General features: G+C 44.3%; 1 protein-coding gene across 3 annotated transcripts in view; it reads left to right on the plus strand.

Moving 5' to 3' along the window:
- Positions 1 to 24,875, plus strand: part of GALNT16 (polypeptide N-acetylgalactosaminyltransferase 16) — a 74,103-nt gene extending 49,228 nt beyond the window's left edge. For 2 of the 3 annotated variants that reach the window (XM_027717054.2, XM_039388979.1), the window contains exons 7-15: positions 324 to 411; positions 1,355 to 1,439; positions 2,441 to 2,544; positions 6,588 to 6,714; positions 7,641 to 7,733; positions 10,827 to 10,910; positions 11,917 to 12,058; positions 13,440 to 13,556; positions 21,155 to 24,875. In XM_027717054.2, coding sequence (XP_027572855.2) covers positions 324 to 411; positions 1,355 to 1,439; positions 2,441 to 2,544; positions 6,588 to 6,714; positions 7,641 to 7,733; positions 10,827 to 10,910; positions 11,917 to 12,058; positions 13,440 to 13,556; positions 21,155 to 21,292 — 978 coding nt within the window. In that variant the 3' untranslated portion in view covers positions 21,293 to 24,875. The remainder of the gene's footprint in view (positions 1 to 323; positions 412 to 1,354; positions 1,440 to 2,440; positions 2,545 to 6,587; positions 6,715 to 7,640; positions 7,734 to 10,826; positions 10,911 to 11,916; positions 12,059 to 13,439; positions 13,557 to 21,154) is intronic. The other variant, XM_039388978.1, reaches the window with a different exon arrangement.
- The last annotated feature ends 689 nt before the right edge of the window (positions 24,876 to 25,564 follow it).

Below are 25,564 nucleotides of genomic sequence, written 5' to 3' on the forward strand. Positions count from 1 at the left end.
TTTTGGGACCGTGATTCAAGCCCTGTGACTTGGGTAGGAAGTAAATAGCTGTTTCTTAGCAGCACTGCTGGGTACTGGAGTCTGACTCCATTTCCCACATCCATGGAGTGCAACTGGCTACTACCCACTGTCTCCACATTTGGATGTAGTGGCCACGGTTCCCTTGTGCAGCTACCAGAACCGTACTGGAGAAACCAGACAAAGATTTATTTACATGTGCAGCTTTGTGTGGCACATTTTGTGTTTTCTGATCTCTGGCAGCTTTGCCAGACATTCAAGAAAAGCCTGATTCCTTTTTTTCTCCCTTGCTCTCTCTCCCTCAGGATTATACCCGAGTGGTGAGTCCAATTATTGATGTTATCAGCCTGGATAATTTTGCCTACCTGGCAGCATCAGCCGATTTGAGGGGAGGTGGGTATAATGAATGGCTTGTGTAAGCTAGGCCTGAGGGATGGTGCATGAAAAATAAGTTACGTTCTCTTCAGCTTTCCAAGAAAACAGTGATGATCTTTCCTGATGGATTCTCTGTCCTTTTTTCTCTGCAACTTGCAAAGTCTTTTGCAGAGTTAGAACAAAACTAGTGTTTTCCGCTTGAGCTTGCATCACTGTCATAACATTTTGCAATTTCAGGACTTAGTTAATTGATTAGATGTCTCACCATGCCGTCCCTATGCTACATGTACACTGGAGTCTTGACAGGCACTTCCAGTTACTGCTTTGATCTGCCAGACTATCTCATGGCGTCTTCTTCAAAGCGTTTTCACCTCTGCCCTGCAGCTGAACCCCCTGCAGCTGTTCCTGTAGTCACCTCAGTGCCTGATGCCCTTCTACCTGTTCTGTAGCTGGGGTTCACTTCTGCCCTGCTTGCGGCCAAGGGCTACCTCTTCTCTGGCTACCCTCAACAATGATATGAAGTTAGTGACTGTGCTGTGCTCAACTACCCACACAGGCCAACTATAAGTAACCTTGAAAGAGGTGATATTTACAATGATCTTCAGGCCTTTGTTACCAGAATACATCACATCCCACTTTATTAAACCTCATAACTTTGACAGACAGAGAAGTGTAAGACAGACTGGCCGAAATACAATTACGTTTCACACTGACAACACTCTCCTGAAGATGTGGAATAAAATTGAGGAGGGGTCTGTAATGCCAAGGGGTGATGGTGCCAAGACAGAAGCTGGTAACATCTATATTAGGATAGACTATTGCCATTTTGGGTAGACTGTGAGGGTGGTCAGGAAAGGAACAAAGGGATAGCTTGTGATGTAAAGGTAGAGACTATCACTGAAGCTAGTAGTATTGTTTTTACAATAACAAAACCAATTTGACGTGTCTTTTTCCTTCTCAGGGTTTGACTGGAGCCTTCACTTTAAGTGGGAGCAGATTCCTATAGAGCAGAAAATGTCCAGAACAGACCCAACTCAGTCTATAAGGTAACTGTCTCTGATGGACAGGGTACAGTCCTCCAAATGCCTTTACCAAGCCTTCACCTGTATGGCAAGGAGGGTACAGAGACTGCCTTGCTGAGGACAAAATGCCAGAGAGTTCACCTGATGATGACAAACTCTTCATGTTATTTTTTGAATGCATTGAGGTCAATACCCTCTGAATATTGTAAGAACAGGAATAATATACTATCATGCATGCCGCCTCTACAAGCCACCTCTTCTTCTATATGTTTGTTCTTGTGGTCTCCTTCACTCAACACACTGAATGCCTCAGAAATCCCTTTGGGGTTTTTTAATTACCTCTACCTTTCAAGTGAAAACTTAAGGAATGAAGCAGATAAACAGTCATCCAGCAGGTGTAAAGCAGATTGGAAAACTGAATCTTACTTAATAATGTGGGCACAGAATTACTTTCGCCTCCTAAATCTGCATGTCGATGGACGGATGAGACAGTTGTTGCCAGCCTCACTGCAGTGTACATGGCTCTGAAACATGTAGAATGTAACAAATCCTGATATGAAAAGTCACGGTGCTTGTCTGTATAGGCATAAAGCTCCCTATTTGTAATATAAAAGTATCATTTAACTCCTCTGTGTGATTTGTGAGCCTCTGTTTTGCACACCAGAGGCAACCAGCTTGGTAACAGCAGAGCAATAAACGCAACAGCCTGTCACACTGTGTCTAATTGGTGAACACAGTCATCAGACAGTGCCCCTGTCATTCCTTCACACTGTGAATATTTGTATAAATGCAAAAGACACAGCGTTACTCCTGTAGTGCTTGCAGGACCATCTAACAAAGGCAGGAGAATGATCTAGTGAGATGGATCTCAGAAACTTGCTGCTTCACTTCCCAACTCTACTATTTTTCTCTTTTACATGAGGTAAAATTTGTCAGGCCTGGATAAATTGTCTGCCCTCTAAAATTAAGCTTGTGGTGCTACATATACTTGTGATTATTTTGTGGGCTTCTGTTTTCTCTTCCAGAACCCCTGTTATAGCAGGAGGCATCTTTGTGATTGACAAGTCCTGGTTTAACCACCTGGGAAAATATGATACTCAAATGGACATCTGGGGAGGAGAAAATTTTGGTAAGTGTAGGGAATTGTCATTCAAGGGAATGGCACACTAATGCAGAACCTCTTCCCAGTCTTCATCACTTATCAGAATTCTTCTTCTGAAAGATCTGGTCTGTATGTCAGTGTAAGGTTAGGGACATGGCCTGGTAATCCCCATGGTGGTCGGAGCTGTTATTGCTGTCAGCATAAAGTGGAGACATTCTGCAATCAGGGCTACACTCTCTTACAGGCCTATTATACAGGTGCTTCCACAGTACAAGAAAGAAGGAGGAACCTCCTGAAATTTAAATGGTTGCTTCTTTTTGGAGAACATTCCTTCAGTTCTTCACATGACAGTCTGTGTTGCTCCAGCTCTGAAGTGGACAGCCACTCCTACAGTCTCTTATACCTGTTCCTCTCGTAGATAAGTCTGAGTTGGTCTCCCAGTTTGACAGGTCAGAAAGATATTTTTCCTAATAAAACAAGTGTCTTTGTAAACAAAATTTGATTACAAATAGATTCAGAATGCAAACATTTAGAAGCAGACTAGGGCATCACAAACATGTAGAGCATTCAGAGGCCCAGTGTAGTCTGTCCACTGTAGTGCTGTTATAGGGCATGGTGCTTAAACCTGTGTCCTTGCACTTAATGGTAGCACAGATATTCCAGGAATCTCTCTTTGATCTGTGTGAAGGGGTGCTGCAATGTCACCAGATGTTAGTGACAAATGCAAGAAGAGGCAAAGAGAGGTTCATGGAGACCTCAAGTATTTGGGGCATTCATTTAGAAATGGTGCAGGTGGAGCTGAAGTGATAAAAGCCTTATGCTGTCTTGCACTGACTTAAGTAGATTTTTCTGTAGCTAACACTGCTAAAGAAAATTCTATTTCTACAGCTTGCATAAATGTCACAGATTTGTAAATAAAACCCTTTAAAGAAGAATTTGTATGGTATCTTCTAGCACCTGGAGAACCAACTAGGAAGAACAAACTAGTCAGGAAGAGGAAACTTTTGTTTCTCTGAACACAGCTGGGAGAACTGCTTGTTTCTGAAATGCTTTCTGAAACCAGGAAATAATATTTTGGGCTGATAGTAGAATATCAAAGTACCACATTTTAAAAGCAAAATATCTAATAATAAGTGCTTGTGTCCTCTGTTTTCTCAGGTCTTGCTTCAGTTTTATGATATTCATTATATTAAAAAGAGATATTACATGGGGCTGGCATTGGGATCTCAACAGTGCTAGTAGCATCAGCTAAGCACTGTGCCAGGAAGCCTTTACCCAGGCATGAAGATCCCCTCTTCTTTGTCCCTTGGACTCCTCTGCACAGCCAGACTCAGCTCCTTGCTGTCACTAGCCCTGCTTCAGCTGCAGAGCCAGCTACTTGGACATTCTGCCAACCTCTGAGCTGCAACTCTGTAAAAGGTGTAAGCCTCAAGGAGGGAGAAAGAATATTTCTTTAGGTTTTTGTTTGTCTGCTTCTGCCCACCTGGGAGCCCAGTGTTATTGTTTGGTCTGTATGATATCAGTAGTATGATAATAAGCAGAGCTCTCTGCCATAAGTAGCAGTAAATTATCTGCACACTCACGGCCATTCTTACAGGTAGAGCTGTTCAAAACCTCCACAGAATTGCTTCATTCTCCTTGAAATTGCTCTTGTAAAGCCTGGCAGTGGCTGGGCCAGGCTGTGTGAGACTCAGCAACATGTACAGGGCTTGCCAGCTTTGCCTTGTTACGTGGTTTTCCTGTAAATTCTTTGTCTACCATCACTTGTCTCTTATCCTCTGTTGAGCCTGTTGCTGTTGAATGCAGAGGGATAGAAACCAACCTGTATTTGACAACAAGAAATATTAGTTTTCCCTGAAAAATTCAGAATGGTTAATTTAGCCTCTGTAAAAAAATGTTAACCATACTTAATTGAAAACTGGGTTTTCTGATTAAGGAAAACTATTAATAATATTCTGAAACACTATTTTTACTTAAAATTACAGTTTTGAGTGGAAAGAAACTGTTTGGGTTAGGTCACCATTTTAGTTGAGGTGGAAGAGGGGTTCTGACTAATTTGAGTGGGTGGGATGGGCCATTCTCTGCTCACAAAGGCCATTTTTAATAAACTACTTTGAAACTTTTTTTGTGTGAGGAAATAGGATAAGAGAATGTATGGGAAGGGCACAGAGCTGGATGAGCTCTACACACACAGCAGGTACACAAAAATGATCAGGCAGCAATTACCAGCTGCTTAAATATCCTTCCAGCTGGATGTGAGCTGGTAAATCCCCTTTTTTCCACTGTGATGGGGAAAAAACACAGTGATTAAGTAATTTAAAACACATATAGACTAGGTCACTTCCTGAAAAATGTACAGCAAAAAGTTCTATTTTTCATCAGAGGATGGATGAAAGTCCTTAATAAGTTATGTTTGGTCTTCATTTTCTCTGATGTGTCCAAAATCTGCATTCTTTTGCCTCTTCTTTAAAGAGTTCTATCATTTACAAACCTGGACATGCAGTCTCTCTCTGTGTCTAAGGTGGCATGAGAAATCCTCTCTTGGGAAATGGACGAGGCTTTAAGTTACACATGCTAGACTGAGAGTTATATTTTTGTTGTAGGCCAGAGTGAGTCAGAACCTCATTCCAGGAGAGCAAATGCCAGCTGGACACACCACCAGACATAAACTTATATCTTGGGCTTTTTTTTTCTTTGTTTTAAAACCCTTCCTCTATTCAAATCTGGAACTCCCTTTTGAAAAGAAACTGAAAATAATAAGCTCAGGAAAAGAGACAAGGAGAGACAAGAGATAGTAAGAAATGCCACAAAATACGGTATAGTAAAATGCGGTTTTTTACTTAGAAACTAGATTAAATGCACCACCTTCCCCCACCCTGCAACTTACTGTTTAACAACCTCTCTCAGTGTGCAGAGAGGAAAGCAATGGATGAAGATGAAGGTTGGGAAGATGTTAGTGTGTATATATGCTTTCAAACATCCAATAGATCTGGATGCATAATTTCTTTTTCATTTCTAAACATCAGAGCCACATACTTCAGGCATTACTGGAGGGAGATCCCAACTGCGTAAAATTTTTGAAGTAATTAGTCTATACAATCTGAAGCCCTTTTGGTAAGGACTACCAAACTACCCAGCTAATTTTCATTTTCCTTCTTCCTTCTTCTCTTCTCGTCACCACATGAAATGTGAGTGGAAAACCCCTCTGGTGTGGCAGTGATTAAATCTGCGAGGACAGACTCATAAGCTTGAGCAAGGTCACATATCTTCTGTGATGCAAATAAGTGCCTGTACATCAAAACTCCATGTTCTTCTAATCCTTTACCAAAATGTTGAATTTAGCTTCAGGATAGGGTGGATTTCTTCAAGTAACAGGATTCTCTCCATATTTTTATAGTCATACTATTAGACTCATATCTGCTCTGAGCAGCTTCCCCAGCAGAGGCAACTGTTGACAAACTGTAACACAGTCATCCACTTATTTTCTTTTTATTTTCTTTTTTTTTTTGTTAAATTAGAAATAGACCCAACCAGAACAAGAAGCCATTGTAGGGTGGATAACCTAGAGGTATAAGGGAGAGGACTTTGCTCTAGACGTTGAATCTCTATGCCCTCATCTTGTTCTCTTCTTTTTGTCTTCTAAACTCCCTTTCTTCCTCACATGATTTGCTTTACACAGTAATTCTTTTTTTAATTCCATCTATGTGCAGGGAGGAATGTTACAGGAGTCCAAAACAAGGTGGGTGTGGCAATGATCTCACTGTTGACAAATGCCACCCTGAAGGCCTGACAGAAACCTCAATGACCTGGTCAGATGCAAAGGTGTCTCACTGAAATGCTCAGGGAACTAAAGAGGAGCAGGACTGGAGAAGGCTAGGAAGTCTCTGAACCACAAGGGTTGCCTCCATTTTAACAAAGGGAGAACAGTTTCTCTGCTCTCACCATGGCATCGCTTTTCCCGATGTTGCTGTTGCAGGCAATACATCTAGAGCAGAGGGGCAAGGAAGTTGCCCTTTTTGGAACTGCTGCCGATCTGCCTGTATCTGTATGACTCTTGGGGTCTCTTCCAGAGCTCTCTTTCCGAGTGTGGATGTGTGGTGGCAGCTTGGAGATCGTTCCCTGCAGTCGAGTGGGACACGTGTTCAGGAAGCGCCATCCCTATGACTTTCCTGAGGGCAACGCACTGACTTACATCAAGTAAGTGTTGAGTAGTTCCTGGTAGCAGCCAGATCACCTTCGTGTTGGATATGTCTAAATAAGCCTGAATTCTTTGTTGTCTTTCTGCCTGGTAACAGAGAAAAGCTTGTGGCTGAGCATCTGTTCTCAAGGGAAGGATGAGTTGCTGTTTTCTGTGAACAAAACCCGTTCCCTTCTCTGTTTGTATTAGTGCGTCTTGTTCCTCCTCAGTCTGCAGTGGAGGGGGGAACAGTACCCCAGAGTGAGACTCTGGCTGTTCATGGATACTGCCTTATGACATGTGCCTGTGTATTGGCAGTCCTTAGTTATCTCTGTTGTCTCTGAGCTGTATGTGCTCTGAGATGAGCCCTGAGGACGACTTCTACTGCAGGATAGGTGGGAAGGGAAGAGTGTTGAGACAAAGTGTTTGACAATGAGAGTGGTTAAGCATTGCGTCAGGGCCCCAGAAAGGCAGTGAAATCTCCATCCTTGGAGATTTCAAAACTCAACCAGTCAAGACGCTGAACAACATGACCTAATATGAAGCTAGTCTGCTTTGGGCAGAATGTTAGATGTTAGACAGAAGTGCATTCCAAGCTGAATTATCCAATAGTGTTATCTAATCTGGGGAAAGGAATACTGTAAATGAGTGGATGGTGACAGTCAGTCCAGGTGTCTCTGCAGAGGGAGTATGTGTGAAAAAGTCATGGTAAACTGTGGCTATTAAAATTTTAACTTCCAAACAGAAGCGTTCCTGCAAGGCTTTGTAGACTTAACACATTCAATCTCTATCCATCCATACTGCCCAGTGTGTTTCATATTTGGGACCATCCCCCACTCCCTCCTGGCAGACAGGCCTTAGTTCTGCTCACCCAGTCAGTACCTGCTTGCTGGGAGGGCAGGTTCTCCAACAGCACTCAGCAAATCATCTCCTCATCCCCCTGCAGGAACACCAAGCGCACAGCAGAGGTGTGGATGGATGAATACAAGCAGTACTACTATGAGGCCCGACCATCTGCTATTGGGAAATCGTTTGGAAGGTAAGCTGCCCCCAGACCTTGGTAGGAGGCTCTGGTAAAACGCTTGGTAGCAACAAATAGTTTTTAGATCTTCTCTGGGGCTAAGTGTGAGAAACAGAGGTGCTCTAAAAGGCTTGCTTGCCAGGGAGGTTGTAGCTTGAGTGTCTGGCTAATGAGGTTTGCTTCTAATTCCCTTTATTTTTCCCCCAGTAACTTTGCATAAATCATCTGTTAGCAGAAGGCCAGAGGGATCTGTAATGAAATTAAAAGACCAAACATTTTAAGTGGATTGATAGGAATATTTTTTTAACACAACATGCAGCTGTTCCAGAAATGCAAGCTATGCAGTTACTAGAGCTTGACCTGAAGTTCCTGTGTGGATAGAATCTCAGGGCAAGCACAGCTGGCTGGCACATGGGGCAGGTTGCACTTGGTGCACTCCCCTCTTTCCTGATGAGTGAATGGGTAGTTTGCCTGGTTTGTAGGGCAGGAGAGAACATGGCCAGTGGTGAGACATGTCATTCAGAAACACAATCTCTGCAGAACTGTGCTCCTTACAGCACCTTTGCTAAAGCTGTCTTCAGACCACATGGGATTCGTTGTTACAGGCTTAACCGTTCTCTGTGACCCAGAAATCATTGATGGACTGAGATGAGAGGAGAGCTTGCTCTCTGTGCTATCAAACCCCTTTGAATCCCAAATAAATGTAAAAATCCCAGGAGTGCTGTATACCTGTGGGTTGTATCTGCCCTGTGAACAAATGGCTATTGTATCAGTGTAAGGACTTGGCAAATGTGGTTGTATCTCAAATGTGTAGCTATGTGCACTGCGTAATGATGCATGTCCTTATTTGATGACAAGCAGGTCACTTTTTTTGCTGTACATTGTGATTTATTATCATGATGCATTACATATCTTGGTACAAATAGCTTTGCCTGCCTAATTTATCTGTCCTTGAGCTGACTGCAGCAGCTGGACTGGGGCCAAATAGCAAGTAACCCTGCTGCTTGTGAGGGAAATCGGACTATTGCGTTTTGTACATGGATATATTGCTCATGTGTTTTAGGGGCCAAACCTGCAGCTCTTGTTCACACAGACTTCCTAGTGACTTTACTGGTAGCACTGGCTGAATAAGAACTGGAGCAAAGTGTAAGGCTTTGATTTCAGGCAATTTCTTGACCTGTAGTAACAATCCTGTGAACTTTAATCTAGAACCATTATATCTAGATTTTAGAATGGAAATGCCTTTGACACCATCACTGACAACGGGGCCTATAATGGACCCTCCTTCCCCACAATTTTGGTATATAGAATCTAAGTACATTTTCCTGAGGTGTGTGGCCTCATGTATATGTACAGTGGCCTCTGGGGGCTGAGGATGGCAAGGTGCATAAGTACAGTTGAAATTTGTTCCAACACACAAATGTAGTGTTACAGCTTGAAGATAAGAGCTCCTGGTTTCACTGCTCACAGAATCACAGAATATGCTGAGTTGGAAGGGACACACAAGGATCACTGAGTCCAACTCCTGGCCCTGCACAGGAGCATATCCAAGAGTCACACCATGTGCCTAAGAGTATCACCTAAACGCTTCTTGAACTCTGTCAGCCTTGGTGCTGTGACCACTTCCCTGGGGAGCCTGTTCCAGTGCCCAACCACCCTCTGGGTGAAGAACCTTTTTCTAATATCCAATCTAAACCTCCCCTGACACAACTTCAGGCCATTCTCTCAGATCCTGTCACTGGTCACCACAGAGAAGAAATCACTGCCTGCCCCTCCTCTTCCCCTTACAAGGAAGTTGTAGACTGCAATGAGGTCTCCCCTCAGTCTCCTCTTCTACAGGCTGAACAGACCAAGTGACTTCAGCTGCTCCTCATATGGCTTCCCCTCAAGGCCCTTCACCATCTTCATTGCCCTCCTTTGGACTCTCTCTAACAGCTTAATGTCTTTCTTATATTGTGGTGCCCAAACCTGCACACAATATTCCAGGTGAGGCCGCCCCAGTGCAGAGCAGAGCGGGACAATCCCCTCCCTCGACTGGCTGGCGATGCTTTACCTGATGCCCCCCAGGACAGGGTTGTCCCTCCTGGTTGCCAGGGCACTGCTGACTCATATTCAACTTGCCATTGACCAGGACCCCCAGGTCCCTTTCTGCGGCACTGCTCTCCAGCATCTCATTCCCCAGTCTGTAGGAACGTATGGGGTTGCCCCATCCCAGGTGCAATATCCAGCACTTTCCCTCATTGAACTTCATATGGTTGGTGATTGCCCAGTTCTCTAATTTGTTGAGGTCTCTCTGCAGGGCCTCCCTGCCTTTGAGGAAGTCAACAGCTCCTCTGAGTTTTCTGTCATCTGCAGACTTGCCCAGTATCCACTCCAGTCCTGCATCCAAGTCATTTATAAAGATGTTGAAGAGCACAGGGCCTAAGATGGAGCCCTGCGGAACCCCACTTGAGAGTGACTGCTTGAGAGAAATTCTCTTGTTCAGCCAGCTAAAGCCAAGCAAATCAGCAATGTGAGGACTGGTGCAGCAGACAGTTACTGAGATGTTGAGTTAGTCTCCCCTTATACTATTCCCTTTCCCCAAACAGCTTAAGAACAAATAACTAAGTTCTCCAGGTCTGAAACCCAGCCTGAGCCTAGAGCTGCTGCCATGAGCTAGAGACACTCTTTAGCACACACAGATTAATCATATGTGCATACCTGAGCACAAACACTTTCTAGGCCTTTTCAGCAGCTGATCACTGTGCAACTTTCATGATATGCGTCTGCAGGGGCACTCAGAGGCAGAAGTGCTTTCCTGATCCTACAGTAGTTTTACTGCAATGTATTATTTAACAAGGTAGGACCTGGGCCCTGCCATCACTCTGAGCTAAAGGAAGTGGAAGAAGAGCTTTCTGGAAGAACAGCTTTCTTCCATTTTTGTTTCTTGCCACTTGCCTCTCTCCTTTTCACCTCAGGTCACTGCTAGTGCTCTGAACCCAGCAACAGCTTTGTGGGAGAATGAGTAATGGCAAAACATCATATAATCTCCCTCAAACCTCCTGGCTAATCTTCATTGTTCCCCTCCCTCCTGTTCACTGCCTTATCCTCAACAACTGCTTGTGTTTCCAGTGTTGCAGACCGAATGGAGCAGCGACGCAAACTGAACTGTAAATCCTTCCAGTGGTATCTGGAGAACATCTACCCTGAGCTCAAGTGAGTCAGTTTTTCACCTGGAGAAATCTCTGAAGGATTTGGGAGGTGGGTCACAATGAGAAGCTGAGCCTTGACGGCAGTGGACAAAGGAAAGACTTATGCTTAGAAAAGGTTTTCCTCAATTCTTCTTTTTGGTGAGAAACCTCCTGTGTTTTCCTGGCATATATCATCACAACTCTGCAAAAGGTTTGTTGCTCCTGCCTCTGGGAGCCTTCTATTCTGCCCCGCATAGTTGTCCCTTGGAGATGTGCAACAGTGGTGTTTTCAGGGGTGCAGGGTGGGGATGAGTGCCAGAGCACTACATCCCTCCTAGTTATGACTTGGTCTCTGCCCGTTGGATGCTCTGCCTGGAGGTAGTTGAGCCAAGTAGAGCTGGACAGCCTCAGTGCAGAGGTGTGGGTGATTCAGAGAAAGCTCTGATGAATGCCTGTGACTTCACCTGCCCTGGGTCAGGACTCAGTAGTGTTTGTGCCCTTGCTCAGCTGGGAGGTAGCCTGGATAGATCTGTGTTTGTTAGCACATACTATCCAACACACCTTTACATCTCAGTCTGTGGCTAACATGAGTGGAGGCTAAAACATCCAGCTGTAGTCTGGTTTTGACAGACCTTACCTGTATTCCTACCATTGAGACAATGAGTATGTGTTAGCAGTAGGGAGAAGACTGAAAAAGGGGGAGGCAGAAGCAGGGTAAATCAGTGTGGATATAGCTTTTTGCTGGAAGTGGCCTCTTTCAGAATTTCAGAATCAACACATTAAACTGCTTGGGGTATACCTAAAGATCCTGATATGCCTTCTGAAACAAAAAGATACCAGTCCTTTGACCAAGTTCTCCCTCGACTTTTGCCTCCTCCATATATTTCAAATGGATAGCATAATATTGTTCCTTTTCTGTCAAGTATAGGGGACTGTGTTTCAGTCAGGGGCCTGTTAAGGCCTTATAAATGTGAAAGTGCTTTGGACATTTCTGTATATGAAGTACCATGCAACTGTCATTTTACTTCAAGGATTCCTGAAAAGGAGTTGATTCCAGGAATAATTAAACAAGGAGGAAACTGCCTGGAGTCTCAGGCACAGGATACCACAGGGAATATATTGGCTGTCATGGGAAACTGTAAAGGGACAGTGAACAATCCACCTGTCACTCAGGTAAGGCAGGCTTCAGTTTGGTGCTTTGTTCCTGCTTCTACCCTTTTTATTACCTGAGATTGAAAAGGCATTTCTGTCCTTGGTGGGTTTATATGGAGGTGAATGAAGGAAGAATTTGGCCATTTGGAAGAATGATTTTAATCACAAGCAGAAGAACAAGCTGTGCCCATCTCTTAGACCTTTGTTGGCTCAACAGACTCAGCGGTCAGGCATAGTGTAGGAAGTTCCATCACTCAAAGACTTGAATGCCCCGGGGGTGACAAGTTGTGCAGTAGATGTGCAACCAGGGTTTGAGTCATGTAGCTGTTCCCACTCAGATCGTTGCTCGGGTGTGCTCTGCTTCATTGTCCAACCCACCAGAGTCGTTCCATGGCTGTGCTTGGCTAGTACTTTAGCATGTGGGTAAGAGATTTTCCCAGGATCAGAAACATTCCTTGGTCTGCCAGTTTAGCTGTAGCTGCAGATAACTTGAATTGTGCTGTTTTACAGATGTGTTTCAATTTAAAGCCCAAATAGAGTTTAAATAGCTAAGATCCCAGCTGCAGTAATATGGTGCAGCTCTCCTGTATGTATGGCCACAGCAGCTCTCCTAACTGCTGTGGAACTGTACTGGTTTATGTGAGCTGAAGATCTGCACTCAACCTCTTCTTTTGGCGATTAAAAGCAGCAGGGAAGCAGCTTGAGAAAGTTAAGGGTCACAGTAGGATATTTTATGCCAGAAAACACATATTCACATCTGTTAACTGTTAGAAACTATTTTGCAGCCAGCATTCAATATGCCGTTTAATCTGACTCATTGTTCCATGTCATTACCATTTGAAATCTCTGAAATTTACTGCATTTTGTATTTCTTCCTTGGGGAAAGTACAGTAATAATAGTTGATTGGGTCAGGCATCCCTCTAGTCAGAGGGAAAAATGAAGCAGTTTGTCCTTTATGTGTGCTGATGATACATGGATATGCTTGCATGTGTTTTGCTTCGCTTGACAATCTATGGGTCCAGGATACCTGTTACAGAACATGTCTGCTGTAAAATGTGCAGAAGCAGTTGCACATCTTGTAAGTCAGGGCTCAGGGTCCTCCTTGCTTTGTAGTCCTGAATCTGTAAAGCTGCGGAGCAAAGAGTTGCATGGGATCCAAGGTTAATCTGACGACTCAGATGGTGAGGGGAGCTAGCTGCAGGCTTTGAAATGGTCATGGTGCACCGAGCCTGAGCATAAACTTCTGATCAGGTGAAGACTGCTGTGGTAGTCTTCCCAGGGAGCCTTTGATAAGAATAGAACAAAGGATAAAGGTTTTTTAATATCTGATGGAAAAAACTCTCTCCCTCATCTGATCGCTGTTGTGATCCTAATGGAACCTTTCTTTTTCTTATTCCAAAGGAGTGGGTATTCAGTGACCCTTTAATTAGACAGCAGGACAAGTGTCTTTCCATTACCTCCTTCTCTACTGGCTCTCAAATCACAGTGGAAGCCTGCAATCAAAAAGATGGCAGACAGGTAGGTGCGCCTGTTTTTAATCCCTTCGTTGCCACATACCGGTGTTCCTACATCAGTGCAGCCAGCAGGGACAAACCTAGTACTATCAAAGCATATGAAAGTCCTTTCCGTCTCCATCTCTGATGTATTTCATAAGCTTGGATGTATGAGATTGCTCGCAATCAGAGCAGGACGTGCAGTATGTGTGTGTCTGCTCTGCCTGGGCCCTCAGCAGCATGGTTAGCTCCAGCTCAGTAGCACCCTAACCTTGCATCTTGAATGTGGTAATGTGCAGCCAGATTGGTGCATGGATGGAGCACGGCATCAGAGAGAGGTAGGTAAGGCAAATGCTTGGAGAAACCTAAGGGAACAATGGTGTGTGCTATCATTTGTTTATTTATTTAGAAGTGAGAGAACTGTGTTCTTTGTGCAGTCTGTGGACATGTGAACAGACCTTTAAAACTAAGTGTGTGCAGCTCACTTGAGAAATGCTGACTGGCATAAAGCACTGTATGTTCCACCCAAACTGCTCCCTGGAGGAAAAATACACAGCAGCAATGTTCCTGACAAAATGCTGCTCTGTGACTTATGGTGTTTCCAAGATGTGCATCCCTGATCTGTCAGGACAAATCAATCATTTTGCCTTACAACATTAGGTGAGAGATGGCCTCTGCAATGGCCAGGGCACCCTCAATAGAGATGTGATGTGCCTTTTTATCAGAACTGGGCAAAACACAAAAGGTGACAGCACAACACTGGCAGACAGCAGATTGGGCTTTTTTCACTCCTAGTTGCTGTGCTTCCCTCTGCACCAAGAGAGAACAAATTTTCTGTCATCTAAGGCTATGCTGACTTTGTGCTTTCTGACGTGTCTGTTATTTTGATAGCCCAAAGTTAGGAGAGGGCTCAGCTTGCTACGAGTCCTTAGTAGTATCCTCTTTTGTCAGTACTTTTTAATGCTATATGAATCCTTGAAATTAGTACTTCCTGAAGGAAAGCACTGAAATCCAGTCATGCCTGTTTATGGGAAACCTGTGTAGACTTTCCTCTGGAGGACTGGTTAATGCAAAAATGTCTTTAGGAGTTGTCACCGTAAATACACAGGGAAACTCTTTAAGTTCAGATAAGTCTGCAAGGATATCCCAGGTGGGCTGTGCTTGCCTGCTCCTTTTTGTTGGTGGTAATCACTCACCCCCTTGCTGTGTAAATAGGTCACTTAGCCTCCCCTTATGTGCCTTGCAGTATTTTCTTCCCTGGCAGCAGAAAGAACTCTAGCAGCTGCCAAAATCAGCTGTCTTTCCCTGTCCCCTGTCATGGAAGGACAAGGGTCCCTCAAGGAGGGTGGAGTCCAAGCTCTGTCAGCCAGAAGAGAGATTAATTCACAGTAACACAAGCAGGCTTATTCTGCTGTTGGAATAGGATTTATTGAGTCTTGATGTGTTGATTATATACAGGCTCATTATAAAGACATGCACACATACTTAAGGATATGAGCTGTTGTTTTCCATTACCTTATGTGAACAAACTGCACTTAAATCAAGGACTTGACCTAGCAGATGATTTAACCAATTGACTGTAAGCAAGGATTTTGTTTAAGCATTTCAAATAGTTAGAGATTGATTTGAATTACAGCTGCCATCCCAAACTATCTTGCAGCTGAAGGGGTGAGGTGGGAGAAATGCATTTGAATTTTTAATTTAATTTGGGTTGAAATGCTTTTAGATGTTGGGGTCTTTTTTGTAGTCCCAAACTCCCATTTCAGATTTGTACTTACAAAGCCAGTTCTACTTGCAGTGCTCAAGTTTGTTGTGTTCCTGGGGAATGTTGTTATGGTTCTTCCCTTCCATAAACACAACAGTAATTGTTGCTCACACTGACATTAGATTTTAATTAGCTAGAAGCCAGCCATCTTGCAAACTATCCCATTCTCTCTCCTCCTGATATTTGAGAGGTTGATTTTCAAGAAAGAGCAAAGCTGGAGGGAACAAATGCCCTCAGCTGCCCTACAACTCGCCTATCTCCCCGTGGATACTCACAGCCCAAAGTGCAAGTACTGGGGGAGAGCAGTGTTTCCAAACTGCAGATGGGTGTATCCACTTCTCAGTTCAAGTGGACTTCTCAGAAAGTCAGAGGAGCTGACTGGGGGTGGAGGCAGGGGAGTTGAGCTACTTCAGAGAGCTGGAAATGACAAGGAAGAGCCCTGAGTAGGTGGGCTAAGTGGAAGAGGGTGAGCCTGAAAAACATGCATTGCATGGACATCACATGCCATATCCTAAGAGGAGATGGCAGCATAATAAAAGTCCAGCTTTGAACATCTTTGCTGTCATTGTCATCAGAGATCTGTGGTGAAAGATGTTTGGACTTTTCTGGATCTGGATTTCATGTCTGTGTCTGAGTCATGAAAAAGCAAAATTTCTGACAAAAGATGAGACACGTGATAACTTTGTTTTTTAGTGTCACTGGAGTAGATTAGTTAGATTCTTATGACGGCACCATACAGCTCCTAAAGTTGGTTTCTGCTTTCTAACATACTGAATCTGTGCCCATGCTACACAGCTGTTGTCCACAGGGCAGCTAATTTTGTTGTTAATTTTGAGTGCTGACAACAGTCCCATCTAACATATAGCTAATACTCTAGCAGAGCCCTTAGACTATTATGAGTTGTATCTAGGATATTACCTCAAAATAAGTCTGGAATTTTGCAAGCAGGAGGATATGAGAGAATAGTTAAACTTTAGATGGTTTTTGGTTCTGTCAGACTGTGCTCCCTTGGGTTGAAAGAAGTCAGAAATTAAATCTATTTGGCACCATGATCACATTGATCATTCAACAGCAACAGCTGGCACCGCTAGCAGAAGACCAGCCAAAAGCTATTCTGCATAATCAGAAGTAGATTTCTAACCAGATGGATGTTATCCATAATGTTATTTGGGGAATAGAATTTTTAGTTGAATGCACAATAAATTATTGCCTTTAGCTTTATTTTTGGCTCTGACTGACAGTGGGAGTGGCATTTTAATTTGTATTGTAGTGAGGACAAATAGAAGGCAAAGCAAGAGTCAGACACTAAAACAAGAGAATGAAAATGAGAAACATTGGCACAGTATTGCCCAACGGAACAAGAAGCATGCTGAGAAATCTTATTAAACAACTATATTTCATTAAAATGTGCTGAAGGAATGCGACCTCAGCCTGAAATTAAGGACACCAAGTTTTCTTGTGAGACAAACAGTATTTGAAATCCTGTATCCCTTTGTATGCAATTAGGAAATTTTTCCCACTTTGCTTCTCAGTGTATCATGTTATCTGAAGTGAAGATTAATGCAACTTTATACAGAGTATCAGAAAAGAGAAGGAGTGAAAGCCTGTTTATTCTGAAAGCACTTGACTCAGCGTCTTCATGATAATAAGTAGGTTACTGGCAGTATGCTGCAGCTTGAAAGCAGTTTTCAGGAGACAAGAGTTTCTCTCAATTGTGATTCTTAGTTTTACAAATTTAGGTGCTCAAAGGAAGACAGCAGTTGCTGGATCCTGGTGTGAGCTTTTCCATCACATTGTCTGCTCATATATTTAAAATTTACTGTTCATCATCTTCATGACCAGCTTCAGGCTGCCTATGGCTCTGCAAATGCATTCAATTGCAACTTGTAGCATCCTTGGCTATTCCAGTTATCAGCTCTCCATAGATTTGTGTCTGAAGCATCTCAGTCCTCATCAACAAAATCTGCCTTTCTCGGCTGTGTTTCCTGAGTTGGGCCAACTCTGCTGTGTTTCATGGTCAGGATTTGAGAGAACCCCTGGATTGCCTGGATTATTGGGAGTTAAAAGAAAACATTTGATTACCCTGAAAAATTATACTAGTGTAAACAACTTCAGCTCTTGTATATATTGGGTAGAAGAGGACTGGCTGTTTCTGACTTTTGGTAATTTGCACATAGAGTGCTTCTATCCAGCCACCTCAAAGTACTTTGAAATGATAGATGAAAAAAGATGGAGACAGATATTTACAAAAAAAGTGTGGAAATTTTTGGTTGACACTGGGGAAGAGGATCAAGACACAATGTTTCAAAGAAAATCTGGATTCTTTTTTCTTTTTTTTTTTCCCCCTCCATCTTCACTCCAAATCTACTCTGACCAGTAAACTGTATTATCTTCATCTGCACAAGAAAGGGAGACCAAAGAGGATTTTCACACCAAAAATTTTCAGATTTTGCAATGCTTGTGTCTTCCAAAAGCTTTACTTCCAAGTCATAATGTCTTGGTGTAGGAGAGTAGAGGACTCCCTGTAACATTTGGCTGTGTATGCAGAAGGTGTCTGCTCTGTTTATTTTTTGCTGAAGATGGGCATTATTGGCATCATTTAAAATTATCTGTCCAGGCTCTCTGTATGGTCTGTGGAGAAAGCTGGGCTGTGCCAGAAGGTTCTTGTACCTTGGACTCCTCCATAAGTATATCATGAGGGAACTAGTTTAGACTAAGTTGCCCAGTTCTGAGGTGGCTGACAGAGGGAGATGAGCATCCTACCTCCTGTTTCCACCCATTCCTACTGCCCACCCTCCTCAAGGGTCTGAGATATGATGTGTCCCTGCAGGGCAGGATGTTGGGCTGTCTTTGGTAATTCTGTGGTCTGACAGTCAGACAGGGGGTCTTCTGAAAGGTTCAGGTGAAGTCGGGGGGGTTGCTCTGGGATCTCGGGAAGGGCAGCAAAGCACAGTTTCTGACCAGAAAGGGTAAAATCCATCATTCTGAATGTACCACTTCTGTGTGAGATGAGGAGCCCTGCTTTGGCTTTTACTGTTGGTGTGTTTTATAACAGCTTCATACATGGCAGGGGCCCCCTGGTGGTCTAGTGGTTAGGATGCGGCGCTCTCACTGCTGTGGCCCGGGTTCGATTCCCGGTCAGGGAACCCTTCCGGGCAGATGGAGCTCGTGAGCCCTGTAAGGCCATCCATCTAAGAGAAGGTCACTCTAAACAAACCTACGTCCTGAGGACCTCGCTGCCACCGTCCGAGCTTCGCTCGGCCCCGGCAGATGAACCTCAGGATTAAAGGGTGGGCTCAGTTCAGCACACACTGTGTCTCACCTAAAAAATCCACTGCGCAGGCTCGAAGGGTAATGACCTTTCCCAAATCTTCGTTCGCGAAGACTGGCCATACTATACTATACTAAACATACATGGCACCTCCCTGCAGCCCAGGGAAGCCTTATCTTCAACTCTCACCTTCTCAGTGTTCCTTCTCCCCCTTCCCCATCCTTGTCCCATTTTATTTTGAACAAAGGGACCTGGGATGAACTTGAAATGCTATGCTTCTCAGTGGTATTATTCACTGAGAAGCTGATTGATTCGGTGTAGTTTGTTAGCAGCAGCAGATGTGCTCTGGTGAGCGTTTACTGGTGTCCTGCTGTGGCTGCAGACTCTCCCTACAGACTTCACAGTGGGTACTTGCTCAGCATGGACAAGATGCCACAGCAGCAGGTCGCTGATCTGGAGGAATAAAATGAGCAAGCCTCCAGTGGTGCTAGTTTTCTCCTGAATGGCTAAAAGGAAGAAGAAAACCAGTGTCCCTCAGTAATTGCTCTCGTACCCACATAGGGAAAGGTGAAGGAGGAGACTGGGAATTCACAAATACAGAGAGGTGGTGGGACAGTAGAGGACAAGGAACTAGGTGGGCTTTGGAGAAGGTCAAAAGACTCTTCACTGAGTTGTCTGTGACACTGGGAAACACTGTCATGCGGTGATCGCACCAGCTGGGCAGTGTGTGCAGCTTTCTAGGGGAGAAGACCTCCTGCTTTACACTCCATCATTGCAGCTGCTGCCTTATGGTATTAACTCTTCCTCAGCTCTTTGTAGGGAGACTTCTGCCAGATGGGAGCCAGATGGCTCTGGGTGTAGACAGTGGGTTGCAGCAGCTGGTGAGGGCATTGTAGTGCACAGACTGCATTGTAGCTTCCTGTCCACCATCACTACATTCCTCTGCCCCCTTACCTGTTAAAACCAGATTTTTCCTGATGCACAAACAGCTCTCCTTTAGTAGTATCCTGTCAAACAGGACTAGCACTACTGGCAAATTGATGCTGCCTCTGGTACTTAGTCTTGAAGAAATATGTGATACAGGAGCAACAGATTACTCTGAGCTTTGCAGCTGCCTGACCTTCCAAGAAACATAACCAGTGCACAGATTTGGAGGGCAGCTGTCAGCAATATATGAACCTAACTGGATGTCTTAAACCACACACCATGTGGCAATGTTTTTGCCATGTTACACAAGAATTAAAATGTTTGTAGGTTTTGACATTGTCCAGATATTGCAGGAAATTTTTTTATTCACTTTGCATATAGTTTCTGCAATAGCCTTGAAGTCCACTAGTGTTGCAAATTGTTTATTTTTCTCCATCAGTCTCATGGGTTAACCAACACATATTCATAATATTCCTAAGATGTTTACTGACTGAGCACCCAGATCATAATTCTGTCTGGGTCATCTGTGTGACTGAAAAGAATGATGGGAAAATCCCTGAAGCCTGGACCCCTCAATCCTATAACCTACTGATCTCAGCTGTGTCCCACTGGAGGTGAATGGCATTGCCTCACCTGGGAGATTCCAAACCCACAGACTCATTTTGACTTTTTTGTCTTCATTATTAGCTGCAGTGTTCCCAGTTCTTTCTAGCAGGGATGGAAGGTACTCAGCAGAATTTGCAGTGCAAGGTTACAGCATATGTTCTGTTTCCCGGCAAACAGCACAACTGAAGTGGACCTTCAGGAAAGGATTGCATGTGGGACCTTGTGCATATGCTCTGAGGGGAGCAGACCCAGAGGAAAGCACTGCAGAAAGCAGAGCAATATGCACTGAGAAGCTGTCAAATGCACACTTATAAACCGAAATGTTGACAGGGCAAATAAAATTATGAAGAAGAGACAGCTGAGAAGGTGCAGAACTATGAAGAGCTTTCAATGTAGTGCTCACAAAAATCTTGAATTTTATGAGAGAAGAGATGAGGGGACATGGAAGAGAGAGAGATCCAGTGAACAGTAGGAAGTGTGGACGTATTTCTTTCTGTGTTGGGAGACCTTTCAATGCTTTGCTCTCTATGGATTGGAAAGAAACCATAGAGGGGTTTCAGGTTTTGACAGGTATCTGGCTGCATGGAGATGCAGGACAGAGAATGGCAGGGAGACTGCAAATATAATATGCATTTGAAAATGTCACTACTTGCTGATTCTTGTGTTCATAGAATATGCTGAGTTGGAAGGGACCCATCACAATCATCAAGTCTAACTCCTGGCCTGCACACCCCAAGAATCACACCATGTGCCTAAGAGCATTGTCCATATACTCTTTGAAATCTGTCAGGCTTGGTGCTGTGACCACTAGTGTTGTTTGCCTTCTAGATGCTTCTGAATATCTAGCCCTATAATTCAGCTACACCCTAACCCTACCTAACTCCAGATGTCGTTAATACAGGAAACCAGTGATTTGGAGATGCTGTCCATACCCAGATTTTCACTCTCTCCAGTTGTTGAGGTTTACTTGATATTTAGGCTCAACCTTCAGCTTGAAGGCACAGTTGTGTGGTGAAATGGAGTAACAGCATGTTTTTTCTGTGTCTTCTCACAGAAGTGGAAGATGAAAGGCAGTTTCATTCAACACTTTGTCAGTGGTCTCTGCCTGGAAAACAAATCTGGAAGAATGGTCACCAACCCTTGTCAAGCAGGTGTATCTGGCCAACAGTGGGAGCTGCTACAAGCAACATGATGGTAGCACAGAGATCTCTTCGTTTCTTTGTGCATGAGACTTTGGGAACAGAGGGGGATTGGAAAGGGAGGAATGGTTTTGTATGTCTGACCCTAAACGTTTTCATTGTGCCCATCAGTAAGCCACCATTTCAGCTGAGCACTTGGTGTTTTTGAGCTTTTCAGAGAAGAAGCTGGGGGTGAGATGGATCAGGAGAGTTGCTGAAGTCTTCCCATCTGTTGTCTTAAGTTCTCCTTTGTAGCTGATGCCCATGCACAGCTGCACCCAGAGATGGGGGAGGACCCAGCCCAATACTTGGAGTGACCAGAAGTACCTTGCAGCTGTCCCCATCCTTTCCTTTTTCTGCATCCAGATTCCATGACCTTCAGTTCAGCAGCTTAGGCTATGCTTGTACAAACATGGGTAGCTCTTTGGCTTCCCTGGCTTTTTGCTCTAACATCACGCATCCTTTATGTTTTCTCTCATTACCTCACTGTCAGTGAGGACTGGCCAGAATAGTCATCATGATGAGTGGAGAGGCTGAGAAGGAACTAGCAGACCCTGGGAACAGGTTTGTCACCTCTTTGTGGTAGACCCATTCCATCCTTTGCCCACAGTAGCTGCCCTACAGCCAGATGTGCTGAGGCTGGCACAATGCTGACAAGAGAGATGGAAAAGGGACAGTCTGTTTTAGCAGCGTTACCAGGGATTGTTTTGGGACTATTCCCTGTTGAATTCTTCCTTTCAGCTTTTTTACATGTGGAAGGCCAGCCTTGCCTCCAAGAGTGATCCCAGCCTGCAAGTTCAGGGTACCACGCTCTGATGGAATCAGTCAGAAACAGGTGCCAGCACTTTGGGATGTCAGGGAAGTTGAGACTGTTCTCTGGCTGCTCTTCCTGGTGTTACCAGACACTGCCCACTGCACTCCACACCCCAGGTGATGCACAGAGCTATGTGGGCAGCACACACGGACAGTGACACTGCATATGGCTCAGGCCTGTGGCAGGAATCCACCCAGTTCCCCGCTGTGAGAGGCAGAAGGGGACAGCCCCTAGGTCATAGCAGACTTCCTGCTATTGGCTGGGCAGGACCACAGTCCTCGTGCTGGCTCTCTAGCTCTGCATAGCCCTTGTGAACACAGCCTGGCATGACAAGCCACCCAGTCCCTCTATCTAGTTGCTTTTCCCTCTCAGAAAGAGGAGGAAAAAAGGCTGGTGGCTGCCCTACTTTTGATACCCCTCTGTCTTCCCAGTGAGCACCTTAGCTGGTGAAGCCTAAACTGTCCCCTGCACAAATGCTGCCACAGTGCAGGCCCCCCCTGAGAGATCTCTCCTTTGTGTTCTGGAAATACGAAAGACAAGCTAGCATCCCAGTCTTGCTCCCAGTTATCAGTCAGCTCTAGCCGAGTGTGGGTTTTCAGACCTGCCAGGCGACACTTACCTATTCAAATAAATAAAAACTTCCCCACCACCTTACCTTTTCCTACTCAAATCTGTTAAATTTTCCTCTTGAGCTAGGTTTTGTAAACTAACCCTCTTTTTCAAGAGCCTGACTGGGGAACCAGATGGTAGGACCACCTTCATTAGGCAATTGCTTGCCTGGGTCCTTTATGATCTGATGTAGAAGAAACAGGTTGTTCATCTGGATTCTGAACAGCTGGCTGCTTTTGATCATGTTTGTATCTCTTTTTAATTCTTTATCTTAGCTTGGTATTAGCCCAAACAGTTGACAAAAGAACAGATACTGTTCTTCATATGTTGCATGTGCTCAGAAGTGCTTGTGTGAGAACGGGACAATGCTTTTTTTTCTTGGTTTTAAAAACTTAAATCTGTCACGTGGCAGGAGCTCTTTTCCTGTCTCCCTCTTCACTTTGACATTTGCTCGCTATCTTGGCACTGATTAGTTAGAAGAGTGATCTGCCTGCACTGTGAAAACTCATGAGGGAGTTCCGTTTGGTCATTACAGAATGGTGCAGCTGCACTTCCATGTTGGAATGGGGGCACTGACTCTGTGGTGATTTCTCTTTCCCTGTATAGAGATGCTTTGGGCTGGAAACACTGAGGTCAGAAGAGAGCAGAGAAGGAAGGAAAATAGCGTAGGAATAGAAAGAGGGCAGGACAGACAGATCCATCAAAGGGAGAAAGGCCATCCTATTAGCTATTGCATTTTTAATCAAGAATATACATGAGATGCTACTCCCAGAATGGCATCATTATACAACAGAAAACAGGAACAGCCAAATTCTCACATACCTGGATTGAAAAAATGTTGATGCAAAGAGAGATGAAGGGCCACGGAGCAGGTACTGTACGGATGCTCTGTATAGAATGAAGTGCAAAAGGATTGCGTATTTTCGTCAAAATGCATCCTAAGTGGACTATCTGAGCTTCCCCCATTTTACTCTCCAGCAGCTTAAGGGTTGCAGCTAACAGCATGTTCACTCCTCCACCAGGTATTGCTCCTTCCTCCTTGCTCCCACTGTGTCTGCGGCTTTCTTGCAGTTCCTTCTTCATAACCGTTCTGGGACTAGGACCCAGCTCCTCTACAGACAGTTCTCCTGACTGCTGCAGGCCACAGAAGCTCTGCTTTTATACAGTCTCCAAGCTCTGGGCCAGGCCTGATTCAAAGGGCTCTTGTCAGTACAATGGCTACTGCCCTTGACTGTGTGTTTGGCTCCACTTTTGGAGGTTACTGACTGCTCCTGGAGCAGATACACCTGGACTAGCTGTGTTGATTTGTACCTCTCTTGCTACTGCTCTCCTCCTGACAGAGGGTAAACTGGCAGCCATTTGGGGCTGTAAGCTGGCCTTGGGGAGAAAGGGGAAGAGGTGGACATGCTAGATGTCAATATGCTAGATGTCAATAACTCAAATTGTTTCTGGAGTTAGGAGTTAAAAAATAAAACTCTACCTGTTTTTGGACATGTTCTCCTGAGGTCAGCTCCCCACTGCTCACTATGCTTTCAGCCAAACCACTGCTCTATCTAGATATAGACCTCCCCACACTTTTGGAAGCCATTGGTTTCCAGTGCATTTTAGCCGTTCCTGAAAAGGAGGTACATTACAAAAGTCTGCTTTCAAGTGGGCGAACTGAACTTCTCCTCAGAATAAAGTCTTGTCCAAACTCATTATTAGCATACTTTCCATTTCCCTTGCTTTCTTCTCCAAGGTCCATGCAGTGCCATGTTTTGGAACAGGACTGTGGTAGGGTTTTTGACTGAGTCCCCAGATTTGTCCCAGTGTTGTGTTTCTTTAACAATTAGAACAAGCAGCTGCTCACTCTTGTTTTCGTGTTTATTTTAAGCAGCCCCCTACACTGTCAAGACAGAGCATTTGCATTGGTAATGCCTTTAAAGACAGCTGGTTTTGTATCAGAACATCCAGTGTAATTTTGTGTGCTGTGAACCAATGGGGGTTTATTTAAGAGGAGCTGAAACTACTGTTGTACAGAAATCAATTTCGAAAGGTTTATTTTCCCCACTCACTTGTAAGTTGCTCTTTGCCAGATGTAATTTATGTGGAACCCAGATTTGTTTTCCTTTTTCTTCATAAAGCATGTGCCAGAATCTGTTTAATGCCTGGAATAAAATCCATTTTGAAACAAGTGTTTCAGCCAGTTATTATTCCCTCTAACTTCCTCTAATGGAAAAGAGCATCCTTCCTTGCTGGTCCTCTCCTCTGTCTCTCACTGGGTTTGTTCCCCAGACGTGCATACCCCAGTTCTTTGCATGGGTTCCCGGGGTGCTTCTAGAGGGATACTGCTGGAGCTGGCAGAGATACTTCTAGGATACAATGGCATATCAGTTGAAAAGGACTGAAGAAGTCCTTCTCAGCTGGATAGGAAGACAAATATCCTTTCTGGCAATTAATGGCCTGACTTACGCGCTGAAAGAAATAGGTGGGGGTGGGGAGAATTAATTCTTCCTGTTACTTGATCTTTTCCTCGGGTTATCAGCTTGCCTATTTTTTACATAAGCCTCCCAGAGACCTTACTTCTACCTCTGGCTTGAGGGCAGAGAAGCGTCACCACCCACAGATGCCTCCTTGAATGCGTGTTGCTGAGCCTCAAATACGGTAATTCCCCAAGGAGGCTGAGTAAGCTTTCCTAACCTCACATTATTTAAAAAAATAAAAACAGCCAGAAATGTCAAGTTGGAGACTTTAAAATCGGGGCTTAACTGCCTGCTAGGCTTTTTCAAACTAGGATCAGCTGGGTCTGCTTCTACAGAAAGCAGCTGTGCTAGAGCATCTGTCTTGGGAAGGTATTCTGGAAGTTAGCTGGTGTGGGGGGAAC

This window comes from Pipra filicauda, unplaced genomic scaffold (genome assembly GCF_003945595.2).
Source record: "Pipra filicauda isolate LSUMZ 115617 unplaced genomic scaffold, ASM394559v2 scaffold6_size6359152_pilon, whole genome shotgun sequence".
NCBI classification, from domain to species: Eukaryota; Metazoa; Chordata; class Aves; order Passeriformes; family Pipridae; genus Pipra; species Pipra filicauda.